Source organism: Euwallacea fornicatus, chromosome 29 (genome assembly GCF_040115645.1).
Source record: "Euwallacea fornicatus isolate EFF26 chromosome 29, ASM4011564v1, whole genome shotgun sequence".
Taxonomy (NCBI): Eukaryota; Metazoa; Arthropoda; class Insecta; order Coleoptera; family Curculionidae; genus Euwallacea; species Euwallacea fornicatus.
The window spans coordinates 40,114-54,013 of record NC_089569.1 but is presented as its reverse complement, the minus strand read 5'-3'; the positions used below and the strand labels follow the sequence as shown (position 1 = coordinate 54,013).

The 13,900-nt window shown below is 35.0% G+C and overlaps 2 protein-coding genes across 7 annotated transcripts in view; one reads left to right on the top strand and one right to left on the bottom strand.

Moving 5' to 3' along the window:
• The window catches only part of LOC136347495 (transmembrane protein 248-like), a 27,812-nt gene extending 13,912 nt beyond the window's left edge, over positions 1–13,900 (top strand). Inside the window, exons 1-7 of one of the 2 annotated variants that reach the window (XM_066297537.1) lie at positions 10,723–11,096; positions 11,154–11,318; positions 12,730–12,925; positions 13,129–13,319; positions 13,385–13,510; positions 13,568–13,773; positions 13,833–13,900. In XM_066297537.1, coding sequence (XP_066153634.1) covers positions 11,160–11,318; positions 12,730–12,925; positions 13,129–13,319; positions 13,385–13,510; positions 13,568–13,717 — 822 coding nt within the window. In that variant the 5' untranslated portion in view covers positions 10,723–11,096; positions 11,154–11,159 and the 3' untranslated portion in view covers positions 13,718–13,773; positions 13,833–13,900. Of the gene's footprint in view, positions 1–10,722; positions 11,097–11,120; positions 11,319–12,729; positions 12,926–13,128; positions 13,320–13,384; positions 13,511–13,567; positions 13,774–13,832 lie in introns of those variants that run through there. The other variant, XM_066297538.1, reaches the window with a different exon arrangement.
• On the bottom strand, positions 969–9,503 carry LOC136347488 (uncharacterized). Of its 5 annotated transcripts, XM_066297525.1 has the most exons (10): positions 8,994–9,502; positions 3,716–3,841; positions 3,544–3,638; positions 3,180–3,299; positions 2,922–3,117; positions 2,738–2,864; positions 2,536–2,682; positions 2,225–2,463; positions 1,390–1,623; positions 969–1,317 (listed from the first exon to the last, which is right to left on the bottom strand). In XM_066297525.1, the coding sequence occupies exons 4-10, from the start codon at positions 3,294–3,296 to the stop codon at positions 1,043–1,045; spliced, it is 1,335 nt and encodes a 444-aa protein (XP_066153622.1). In that variant the 5' UTR covers positions 3,297–3,299; positions 3,544–3,638; positions 3,716–3,841; positions 8,994–9,502; the 3' UTR covers positions 969–1,042. The 5 variants fall into 5 exon arrangements, with proteins under 5 accessions (XP_066153622.1, XP_066153620.1, XP_066153621.1 ...); XM_066297523.1 differs by lacking the exons at positions 3,716–3,841; positions 8,994–9,502 and adding an exon at positions 8,189–8,426 and having other exon boundaries at positions 3,544–3,676; XM_066297524.1 differs by lacking the exon at positions 8,994–9,502 and having other exon boundaries at positions 3,716–4,217.

Sequence of the window (13,900 nt, the reverse complement as noted above, 5' to 3'; positions counted from 1 at the left end):
TATGTATTTAGTGAGTGGAAGTATATATGATCAAAAAGTTTCCTGTATTTTGCTGCGAAAGTGGGAATTGCGGTGTTCGTACTATTGGTGATCGGAGGTACGTTCCTCCTTCAAGACTCAGGATAAGAGGCTCTCCATGTTAAACTACCACTTAACATGGGGAAAGCTGATGGAATGTAAAGCTAGGGGTTTGCAGAAAGGGTAAGATATTTTGAGTGAGGAGAGACGTCGGTGGATGGTTTCACGAAGGGAATGGGGCAAGAAGAATAACAGATGGAAGCAAGATGAGTTTGTGCTATAAATTAAAAGGGGAGGTTCTATTTATTAGTTTTGTGATTAACACATCATTTTGGCCTGGTCAACAAATTAGACCCCTTTAAGTTAAATTGTAGCTGTTGGTGCTCGCAAGTGCGTTACTTCTTCAAGGCTAAATAAAATAAAGTATTCATCCGCGTTCTCTCACATTGAACTGCGATTTAATACAAGGAAATGCCGTAAAACGTCAGACCTAGGGCTTTGTAGTAGAGGGGCCTACTTTGAATGAAGAGCCGTTGGACAGTTCCGTCCACAGAATGGAGCAATGTGCATAAAAGATCGAGATAAGTTGAAATTACTGTTGGAATGTAATTGATATGGAGAGAGTAACTGCGTTGGAAGTATCATCAAAGAGTAACTGATTTTCTCGATTGGTTGTTGACCCTTTTATGTTGTAAAGCTTTTTCAATCCTTCATTTGAGATTTTGCGCAAATCTTATGTCTTATAGCTGCAAATGTAAACAAACCCTGGACTTATCGAGAACAGTGAGTTATGAAGAAAAAATAATTTTATTATTCTTCGTTGGCAAATGACACATTACCACATCGGGATTCACTCTAATGAAATATAATTTTTACCATTCTGATATTTGAAAGAACATTCCTCATTTCTTGGATTACCCAATTCAGGATATGAAAGAAAAACTCATTACTTTCTGTTCTACTATAATATATTTTAACGCAAAATACAGGACATCAATGCCTGAATATTAATAAAATTATAAACCTAACACAACAAAGTTCTAACACTTCTTATCAATACTAAACACTCCAACAACCACCCAACCACATGCACATTTTTTCTGGAACCTCTGTTTTTTGGTTTTTGCCACCCCAGCTGGTTGGGTTCATCTACTTCATTTGTGAGTTGATTGCCTGCTGCTGGGTACCAAGTTTCAGTGGTTGGAAGACTAGAGGGGTTCCATAAGAACGGTACAGAAGATTCGGTGTATTGAGGCGTGGTGCTGGATAGCTGGTTTGTAGGACGATAAGACGGGCTAGCTATAAACAAAGAACGTTAACAGAATCACTATTAGGGGAATAATTCAAAACCGAGGACACGACAAATTTTACCTGACACTTCTTTTTCCTCCGGTCGGTTATTGTAACCAGAACCAACCTTCCATGTAGCTTTGCTTCCGAACTTCTCTCTTTGACTGCTAGGAGTGCTTATAATTCCCGGAAACATAGGGGAAGTGTAAGGGGGGAGGGTTGTGCTGGAACCAGAGTCAGCCGGCCAACTGTTAGATCTCCCATATGAAGCTGGTCGGGTACGACTTCCTAAATGTTGGGTTGGAAGGATTGCTCCTGAAAATTACGTAGAAACACTCTTTGTGGATTTGATCTCATAGTCTATACAGGATATTGAAGATTTCGATACCTACCAATGAAATAATTGAAAAACAATTTAAATGGGCCAATGGAAAAAGGTGCGCATTTTAATGCACACTATGAGTATACCTTGAAACTGAGTTTATCTGGCACGTTTTCTGAAATATCTCGAAAAATGTAAGAACATGTCAATTTGAAATATTATTAGGTATTCCATGAAAATTGACAATTCGATTTTGGTCGAACGTGGGTTACTGACATTTCCTGCCATGACGTTTCGCATAACGTTTGGCTGATATTTTCTAACTCATCTAGATTTTACACACTTATGACCAAGTGTTTTTTTCTTGTGGATACCATAGTAGACCTCTACACCAGTTTTTTAGTCAATAATCTAAAGTTCTAATACGGCGTCCGCGAGAAAACAAGTTTATGATCAGCGTGAAAATCATCAAAATCACAAAAAATTGACATTATTCAAGATGGTGGTTTTATTTATGTAATTTACTGTTATAAGCCACGCCGGTCGAGAAATTTCGGAATAAAACTTTGGAGTTGTGGCCTAAAGCGTATTTACCTTGTCTACCAGGGCTCTCTTCCTTATCTCTTGAAGGCCCGCTAAACACCACCCAACCGGACGTTGACACCTTGGGCATCCTAGATGAAGACACTTCTCTTGCCCCAAAATCCTGACGTTGAGTTGTACTCCATGGATAAGGCTCACTGGAAGACGAACTTAACACCGAAGACGGGTCCGATCTGTCCGAATACGATATTAGGGAATCTTGGGATGATGAACAATCTCCAGAGTTTGGGCTAAAAAATTCAGATTATAATAATACTCAATTAATGCCTAACAGATATTTAGAACTGCCAGCAGGCACTTACATATAATTAATACACTGATCCTGCAAGAACTTCAGAGCCTTATCGATGATTTGAGAAGCGAACCTTGAGGCCGGTCCATCGGAGATACCTCTGTCGCACAACCTCCGGGTCTCCCTCAAAACACACTGCTTGAATCTGTCATGAGAGCTATGAAGGAACTTAAGTTGAAGTTTTAATGGCTATGGGAACTTCATACTCCTACCAGCACAATGTAGATTTCGATATTATTTCACCTTGCTCCACTTGATCTACCAGAAGGTTATAGTGCGTGCCGCAGTGCATTCGTTCCACTATGGTACTTTTAATGCATGGGGCGTACTGGAGGTATTCTATACAAGATAAGAAACTATTTATGCGTTTCGCCATTGATAAGTGGGAAGTGCAACCTTTCTGGTAGCTGGGTTGCATGCACATTTGATGAACGCTTTCGATGGGACTCTCGACTGCTCTATTGAAAACTCTCCTTTGCTGATCAGTGAAGCAGCTGTCCGTGTAGTCTTTCAGGCAGTCTACGAACTTATTCCACGTTCTGCACACCAAATCTATGTCATTGAGGTTATCCGGGAACACCAAGTGGGCTTCCTGTAGAAGAGTGAGCGATTTGTAATCAACACACTTTTGGAAATCTTCAATTGAGGATTTACCTTTATTAAGGGGTCTGCGATTCTGACACATCTGTCATATTCATTTCGTGAGCAGTCTTTTTGCGGGGCAGCCAGGTTGGGAAGAAGTAGAAGCGGTATCAAGATATTCCACCACATTTTCTAAAATGGATAAGTTGCGATTGAGCGGTCGATGTTCAGGCCAAAATCATTGAAATTATGCTTTGTGATGAGCATGCAGGTAGAAAATTTGCACGGATGTGATGAGAGTCAAAGCAAATTATTCGGAACTAATTCCTTCAGAATAGATGTGTTGTATGTCGATTTGTCTATGGCGATTTTAATGACTTAAAAAGTTAAGGTAATTAATAAATAGAGTGAACAAATTCCGGAAATTGGCACCTACATAGATCGCAATGGCGAGTCCGTGTTTCCGCTCCGCCAGTGGTGCGAGGCCAAAACTTGGAGTGGTGACCCACACTATTTTTTTGTGATTGTCCGCTAAAATACACGATGAGAAACTCGTCCTACCCGAGGTACTAAAAGTGTTTAGAAACGATGAAGACCGAAATACCTACCGATTTCGTAATTTTAAATCGACCCCATTGTTAAACACAACAATAAGCCTAAAAAGACTGTTGCGGCTGGATTAATCCACGCTTAACTAACCTCCTGTTTCTTTTTAACTTCGGTGTGGCACCGACCTCAAAATAGACCCACTATCAGCTAAACCAAGAATTCCGAAGGATTTCGATTTAAGTATTCAACGAGTCATTGCGTTTGAGATTTGGGTTAAGATAAGCAGCGCTTTGGTAGTGATTCCAAACGAGATTGACCTTAATTTAAGGGCTGAAATCACGCTCGAATTAGATTAGACACAGCACAATGAATCCTAAACTTAATTCTGTTCAAACACGAAGTTTTGTGCCAGGTCTATGTTTTGCAAACAGCTAATTAATTAGCTATTCAATCGTTACCTACTTGAAGATATTTTAAGTTATTTTCGCACTAGTGCTAGTTGGAACTTCGTGTTAGATGGAAATATATTTAGTAATGAGTATTTTCTTCTTTGGGGATAGTTATAACGTACCTTCGGACTTATTATTATTTTTTTTTTGAGAATTACGTCGCATTCGCCGAGAGGAGTTATCAAAACGGTAGAATTGCATACTATTATCAGTTAAAACTAATCGACGATAGCATTCACCCCTTACTAAGGACTCGCGGGTAAAATGCTGTAAAAGACTTCAAGCATGGCTTTACAGCTAGGAAGAACACAAATCGGGCATGGAGACTCGCGAAGTCGTTCAGGGAGGCTCTTTCAATTACACGAAGGGCCATGACATAAAGATACAGTCTGATGCAGAAATAGGGAAGACTCCGTCGAAATAAGTAGTCTAAAGTCAATTGCTAAGACCTGGTAAAATAGAAATACAAATACTCACAGCGGAACGATAAGATGTAAAACTCAAGCGCAATTGAAAATGAAAAGAAACAATGGAAATTTCCAACCCCTGCAGTAACGCTAATTCAGGTATCCTAAGGGAGGACACCGGTTGAAGACAGAAACGGCGTTTTAGTGGGTAGCCCCTGACCAAATAAAATGTTATCGCCAATGGTTTGGGGCGCATAGAAGAACGTTTCTCTAAGTTCGATAAAGAAAAAGGGCCGTAATTCACGTCATAACTCATGTCCAAAAAACTGTTAGTTTATATATTAATTATTTATTTATTTTTTAGATTAGATTAGATTTTCTTACTTAGACATTTTAGTTTTTTGCTTATGTCTCCCTTTCTCTTCTATTTTTTTTTCTAAGTTTTGAAGACGATTCTGATTGCCAGTTAAGGGCCCTTAGTTAAGGAAGAAAGTTATTTTCGGTCCAACAGTCCCTACGGTTGTGTGAGGCGTTATTCTCAAAAAATTTAAGAATAAATGGATAATCGGCCTCCAACGTATAGAACATATTTTCAATATATTTAGAGTTTTTCAATTTATCTGAAACCCCTCTTTTTCCTTTATTTAGTATTTGTTGTAATTTGTATATTTTATTGGAAAAAACGTAAAGACTTCGTAACCGCGAAATTCAATACATATCACTTTGATAGCTAACGTGTATGCAATTTCTCCCATGTATTAAAATCAACCAATACTTAACGCGGCCAGTAGATAGCTTAGCGCTGACATACCTTTAGTGCTCAGGAATCAACCTTAAACATTTTAGGCGGTTATATTTAAATGGTTGTACCTCGTATGAGGAATTTTTTTAACCCAAAATTTGTAGACTGTTATAAATATTAAAGTCTTGCGTTGAGGAATCGATCGCCAAAAACTTTTAACTTCATTATAGCTCATCCTGTATACCTCCCCGATATTCCTTGCAATACATACATTCTAAGTAAATAATGCTGTTGGAATTGAATGTAGTAGGAGCATTTGAATATGTAATAATTTATAGGGCAAATAAGCCATTAGGAAATTCTATTTGAAATTTGTAAATAAATGTTGAAACGACAATTTGATCCGTAGTGTCTTCATCATCTTGTTGTATCGTGGCCTTAAAAACAATGTGCTCATGTGTTTAAGTAATGCCATAAGATACAAAACTTGCACTTTAGTTTTAATTTACATATTTGAGGCTAATCAGAACAATTAGGCATATTTTCACACTATTTCGAATTATGCAGGATAGACAAATAGAGCTATGACCACAAAGGCAGTTTTTTCATATGTATTCAGAATAGCACTCTTTCATCGACTGGCACAAATTTCCAAGGAATTTCCCACACACAACGGGTGTTTTTTTTTTCAAGGAAAATAAAGGAACTTCTTGTAAAACGGCTTTGGCTCATTTCCGGTCATTTCGCAGGACCTTGTCACGCAAAGTTTAAGGGTTGAGTGTTTGGGCTGACCCCCATACATATCTAGGTCGGAATATTACCAATTAGCAAGAGCTAAAATAGTGACTCATTCGGAAATTTACTTTCTGATTTTTCCTGTAACACCTAAGAAAATGGATCACTGTTGTAGTTATAAGACCGTGACACATATTTTTAGCACATGAAAGTCGTGAATTATTATAGGTGTAGCTGGCATTTTGTTGACGAATTTTTGAGAGGGTCGCATTGATTAAGTTAGTTAGTGATCTGCTCAGTAACAATGACTTACATTCGATTAAAACTATTAAACCGTGTCGAAGCTAAGAAAATTATAAGTTTTTTATTCGAAATCTCGAACAATGTGTTAATAGAACCAGATTGATTGATAAAATTGGAAAATTAAACGATCATATCCGAATTAGAGCAAATTACAATGTTTGTTAATTTTTTGAATGACTAGTGACTAAATATCAGAAAGCTTATCGAGGTGTATAAATTAAAAACATTTTGTTAAAATTTTATCAATTTTAATTGACGTAAATTTTCATTTATTTCTAAAATTACTAAAATGTTGATTTATTCAATGTTCGTAGGTGCATTAATACATATACTAAGTGACATAAAAAAGAGAACACTCCGTAAAAATAATATGATTGAAATAATGTTACCAACGTTGTTAAAAAATTAAAGAAATTCGGTGATTGAAACTCGAGAACAACTTTATAATATATCGGTTTTCTGCGTTGTCTTATGCATTCTTGAACTCATCTAAGCATTTATTCAATATGATGATCGATATCCTCTTCAGAAATCTCATTTCACTCTATCTGTTCGGCATTATAGAGCGCCATTAGAGTTTGTGGGGGATGGGGTAAATTTTGTAATCTCTCAGCCACAATATCCCGGGCATGTTCGATTGGTGATAGGTCTGAAGATTGGGGTGGCCAAGATAACAAAATGATTTTATTTTGTTGAAAGAATTCCATAGGAATCTGAGCCACATGTGATCGTGCATCTTCTTGTTGAAAAACTCGATTCTGTAATTTTCTAAAATAGAGCAGATGTTGCTCCAAGACTCTCAATATACTGCTGAGCGTTCACATTGTTTGCTGATGAAAATCAAAGGTGCCAGGATGAGCTTCAACAGCCCTCATTATTATCCCCAACGTTTGCGACACATGCCGCTGAACTTAAAATTGAATATGGCTTTTTTCACCTCGTCGCGTCCTTCCCCTTTCCCAACCATCATGGACATATGGCCAGACGAAATCTGTGTTCCTAACTGATGATTACAATGTTCGTTTCTAGGTTTCGTTGCACCCGTTCCCTGCAGCACTTCAATCGATTTTGACGATGATGAACATTAAGAGATACGAGACACCATTAATATTTCCCATGCCGAGAGACCGTTCGTGTTAAGTCCTGGATAAGACGAATCTGTCTTTTAATATCAAAAGTCTAAGGCAGCGATCTCGGGGTTCTTCAGTTTTACGCCGTCCGCAATGTAGATTTGTAGTTGCCTTTTTTACAGTTAAAAAGTACTTAAAATTCATGATAACGTAAAAACGAAGGCGATAATATGATTGAAAAATTGCTGGTTTTTACTATTCATGCGAACAAATATGCATATCAAAAATTATTTAAATCAAACTTTTTTTGCGGGGCGTTCTCTTTTCTACGTCACGCAGTATAATAATTAATATTGTTTAATTAATAAATTTTAATAAATCATTAATAAGTCTCGAAGAAAAATGACGGAAACTAAAAACGAGAATTCCATTTTCTATGATGACATTTTCTTTATTGAAAAGGAGTATTTGGTTATCTTTTGAGGAGCTATAGACTGTAAGCGCATATTATGTGAATCCAAAGATGATGATGATTTGCGGGAAACGGAACGTTGATAAAGATTTCTTGACTAAAGTCGAAAACTGTCTATGAAAATTTGTGAACCGCTTCTCTACAATTTTAAGAATCAAGTGGGAAACAGTGAAAACGGAAAAAAGAATATTTGCTTTATGTTAACCTTCTTCAATATTGTGTAACTTTTTCTCTGTTTAACCGACATATCTCTCGTCATTTATGGTTTTCAATCACCTCTTACTTGCCAATTCTCGACTTTTTATATGATATATATAACAGTTATTTCCTACAAATTCGATGATTACAACTTACCTACTTTTTAGGCCGATAATGGATATTTCCGAATTGAGAAACTATCCCCATTGAAGAGTTTAAAAATCATTAAAATTTTTTGTTCCACCTCAAAAAAAAGTAAAACCGCACTTGATCTCTTACTCATTACGATACATACGGTTATCGTACATTCCGCAAAAAACGAAACATCAAAACGGATAACCACATAACGAGTAACTAACTTTTACTTTCAGCTATTAGCTTTGCTACCATCCAATATGAATACCACGCATCTCGGTGATCAACAAACCAAAACCAAATGAAAACATAGGACACGTAAATATCCGCTTCCGCTCTTGTATTCATGTGCTTTATAATTATCTCATGTGCCACAGGGTTATTTCCATTTAGGTTTGTCGCCCATCAAGATTAGAGTTTTTTACGCCCTTGAAAAAAATAATCATCTTAATTCTCACCTCTTTCCCTTTTTCCCAAAACAGATTCAAAATCATAACAAAGGGATAAAACACTTCGAGATGGGGTCCTTTTAGGGGGGTACAACGACCCAAGTTCTACCTCCTGGGTAGAACTTGGAAAGCCCTAAAGACTTTTACCTCCTAAGATAGAACATTTTAGGTGTCGTATTCCCTTAGAAAATTCAAGAGTCTTACCCCCTTGGTAATTTTTTGTATTCACCTCTAAATGTGATAAAATTTTAAAATTATGTAGGAGTGATAAGCGAGTAGGTAAATAAACTTCGATAATAATAGGAATTCCTGTTCTATGATCACATATAATAGATACCTAATTATCATTATAAAAACGTAATTTACAAGTCACTTACCTCTGCGACAGAATTCGAAATTAACGCATAATCAAACATGCATCACAATGCAGGGGTTGCAATTTGGAACCAACAAACTGGAACGTTAAACTGGACTTGTCCGCGCGACAGTATTGAACATAACAGCGAATGTAAATGACCCTTTGCGAGCGAAATTGGGGGGAATAAGAAACAACGGACAGGTAAAAGGGGGGTGAAACGCCACTATGATATGCCCCTTTCACATTGACTTTTTGAACGCTTGCGGGGGAGGCCTGCTATTTTAGAATGTTTATTGGTAACGAAGCGGTGAAATGATGGAATTGACCAATCGCATATGCAAGTTGCTAAATAATGAAAATAATTGTGATACTAAAATGATAAATACTATTCTGACAATTATTTAAAAAATTTAGGTATTTTAAAAGAAATGCAATTACGTTTCTTTATAGCGAACCTTAAGGAACCATCGAAAACAGTTTACTATAAGTAAAGTTCACTGGAAGTATTAGTGATGAATATCAAATCATTTACATACAAGTTTTTGTCAATATTCACAGTTTAATTTTTGATTAACATTCTCATTTTTGCTGAATTGATGCAATTAATGTGTATTTCCACTGTCCCATTCCAAGACTGAAGAAAATTATGAAGAAACTCAATATATTTACGGGCCTGTGATGTGATTGAAATTGCTATTAAGTCCTCAATCATGGTTCATCTTGATCTTTATCTTCTTCTGGGTCATGGATATGAATCGAACAAGAAACAAAACCAACCAGAACATCATCGTCTATGTAATTGGTCAACAACGTGCAGAAACTCATTAAACTAATTTTGGGAACACGTAAAATTGTTTGCAATATTACTGACATCTACTTATTGAATTTTTTCCAACTATTCCACTAAGGACTGGTTACTGTCTGGGTCAAAATTATACCCAACATCTAGGAATCCTTGGTATTTAAACCATTTGAAAATTGTTTCCTTTGACAACCTTTGTCAGGCGAAGGGAATAATATCTATTGCATCCACAAGGCTGGTACTAACTTTTTCTCAGCCATTGTCAAGAAAATTTTCAGTTTTCAAAAGAATTTGTCGATAAATGATTTTTACATTATAGATAGCACTGTGATCCATAGGCTGTAGGAATAGGATTCTGACCCATTATTAAATTGTGTATATCCTTACACAGCGGGCTAGATTCTTATTGTAGTTGCATGTGCTCTTTTCACATATATAAAGTCAAAACCACATTCCTCGCTACTAGTAATTTTTATATTTTATTATAAAATGGTATCAGGGAGCGGCGCCCCAAACATTATCCTCAGTTATAAAGCTACAGTAGTACAGAATTAAATTTGTGAAGATGGCCTCAATTTATATCCATCATTTTATTAAAAATATTTTGATGTAGCGCCATCTACACAACACTACAACAAGTAACCTTTTCTTGCGAAAAAATATGTGTAATTATTTTTTGGATCGCCATAATACGACAAAAAGAATTTGTTTTTGTTTAGCAATTAGTTTCTCTTATGGTTTATATATGGCGTTACTAGAAAAAATTAATAATTTTAAGAATGAAACAAATACCATTTTTCGTAAATTATTTACGAATAGAAAACAATATTGTTTTATTTATTTTTTGTTAAATTATTACGAGGGGTTTAAGAACATGCAAAAAATACAGCAAAAAAAAGATAGGGGTCAAGCAGATTTAAATTTTTATTGCCAAAAATCCTTAATAGGCGTTTTCGGAAATAGTCAGCTGATTTCTAAGTCATCGCATTTGTTACATTGGTGTGAATTAATTCGATTCATTCCATCGTTTCCGAAAACACCTAATATGAATTAAAAAAATCAGCTGTTTTGTTGACCTACTGCCATAACATTAAATAAATTATATTTTATCAATAAACGCGCCTATAAGAAAAAATGCAAATATTTACTAAAACATAAAGTTATAAGATAAACAGAACTAAATTAACATATACAAAAGCTTTGATTTGAACAACCGTTTAAAATAAGTTAGGCACACAATTCTCATGTCCTCTCTATTCAGTAACTCTTTACTTATATAGCTTTATATTATCTATAGATTACTTGGAATTAGTAGTACCGGTAACTACCTTGTTTTTTTTTCAGGAAAAGAAGTATATATAGTATTTAAATTTGTAGAGAAACATGGCATCCACTCCAGTAAAAAACTTGACAGAATTTTTCGAAACCAGACCTCCACTGGGGGTCATTTTGGTTTGTATAGGATTTTTAGTGATCTGCACAATTTACTATGTCGCCCTTATAAAACAGGACGAACCTCTAGTGTCTAGTGACAAGAAACATGTAAGAACAATTTTTAATTAAATCTCTCCAGTAAAGAAGAGAGTTTTATAATTATTACAGTAAATATCAAGAGCAGTAAGGGAATTTCATTATTTAAAAATAAACTTGCTGCACACAACCTTTAATTTGCCTGAGATCACTAAAATCCTTGCTGGTCATGATGTTTATTAATATTATTATATACAGTATCAGACAAAATTAGAGCAAATGCAGGATAATTTCTTACAAAACACAAATAAGATTATCAAAGCTAATATTTTGTCCAATATCCTTTATTACAGATTATGTCTTAGTATTTGTGTGATCTGGAAGAAATGAGATTATTAAATATATCATTATTTACTGCACTTCAAGGTATCTCCACTTCTTCAAACCACTATTGGCTACTTTTTACTTCTTGGCGACAAATCCTTTTATCTACTACCTCCCATAGATTTTCTATGGAATTGACATCTGGAGAACAAGCTGGCTGTTTTAAAAAGTGAATATTTTTTTGAACAAACCATTACTTCATAATTTTAGCAGTATGCTTAAAGTCATCGTCATGTTGGTATATGAATCTGAATGGTATTTCCCACTCTGCAAAAGAATGAGTAATATGTCCCAAAGTATCTAGATATTTACATGTATTCATAGCTCTAAGACTTTTATAAAAAAAAACTAATTCTATAAGCAGGAGAACAACCCCAAGCTATTATGTTGCATCTACTACTCTTCACAGTAGTATTGAGAACTGTGTAGTAAAGTCTTTTTCCTGTACAACGTTTTATTGATTGTGAACCATCACTTCCAAAAACATAAAATTTTAATTGTCGCAAAAAACAATTTTTTTCCTGACCGACGTTTGATGCGTCCATCAGTTTTTTTTTTAGATTTTTAACAAGTTTCCATTCTACTTTAAAGTCACTATACATCCTTGAATTTTATCATTTTAAAACAATGTTTTTTCCCATTTGAAAAATATCTGCTATCCACTTGTACGATAGGCCGTATTTATAGGCTTCAATAATTTTGTCTTTAAAGTCTACTGAACAATGAAAACCAAGAGGCATATTTAAATCAAACATTCACTTTGAAATGGAATGAAATGCAAATAATAAACTAAATATACTGCCGAGTTGCTTTCATTTTGTCGGATGCATTTAAAACAAAATTTTAAGTATATAAGCGATAAAAACTAAAAGTCCATCAAAAATACACAAATACTACCCTCATGAACAAACTGTATTGTAAATAAAATATGATCATTCTAGTATTATATTATACTTTTTTTGCAATTTTACTAAGTAGCCTTAATTTTCCTTAATACTGTATAACCATATCCCCACAATTATAATATTTAAGAAAAAAACTTGCAGTCATAGTGACTTCTTTAGGCTTAGCAGTAAAAGCTATTTTGCACTTTTATTAGGATTGGATACAAATGGTTAAACACTTTAACCACCTTGATATATGCCTCAATACCTCTACGTGGAGTGATGAAATAAATTTTCTTGAAATTGAAGAGAACTTCAGAGATATAATGACCGTCTACACTAAGGTAACAATAATCAATCCAGAGGTATTGCAGGGATTATCACAAGTGTCAGGAAGTTTGTCACTTGATGGTAAGTGTGTTGAAAGTTTCCATAAAGAATATATTTAAAGTTCTAACTCTAAACCAAAAGTTTAAATATACACAGTGTGTCGCAGGTTATGTGATCAGAACTTCTCGAATAATTGTGATGTACCTTAAGTCACATCTCGCTTTGTGTTTGCCAAAAGTGCGGTATGAAAGATATTTTTTACAATTTTTAATTTGATATTTTAGAGTGGTATCCTACGTCATGCCCTGACGTAATGAAACCTAAAACCATGGGCATCATATTTGATGTACCACTGTTAAAGTCAAATGTTACGGGACCCCTGGAAATCTGCGTCAGTCTTAAGGGATCTGCGAGGTTCTTGCCGTCTTTCAAGAAACCTTTGTGCTTTCCCGCAGCCAATAACGGAAATACTAATGTATGTTGATTAATATTAAGACGTATGAAATACCGAGTATATGTTAAATTATTAAATTTTTCCAGGTAAATAAAGGATATCTGTCTTCGAAACTTCCGAAATATTTTGATGAGCAGTTCTGCTCAAATGGTTATAAAGCCAAAATGGAATTCAACTTAACTGTTCCGAATATTAAAAATTATCTAAGTGATGTAACTGTTTTTCATCAATAACTTTATGATAATCTTTAATGATATTATCATTTCTAGGATGTGAGGACGCAAATTTACATACATCTAATAATGTTCGAGTACTTCTTAGTGTTCCTCGTTATTCTGATCCTTATATATGCGATGTTCAAACATTCCGCGCGAGCAGAGTATTTGGAGAAAAAGAATCAAACTGCACGGCTTCTTTAATATGTTATTTATTATTTGTTTTTATTGTTTCATATTTTCTCGTGGTGTGTTGTAATGTAAGTAATAATATATCGTGCATTAATCTGTATTTATTAATAAAAAGGCGTATTTTTAGGTTTAACTAGGACGACTCCTAAGATGGTAAATTAAACGTATCTACGTCCAATAAAATATTAACAGATA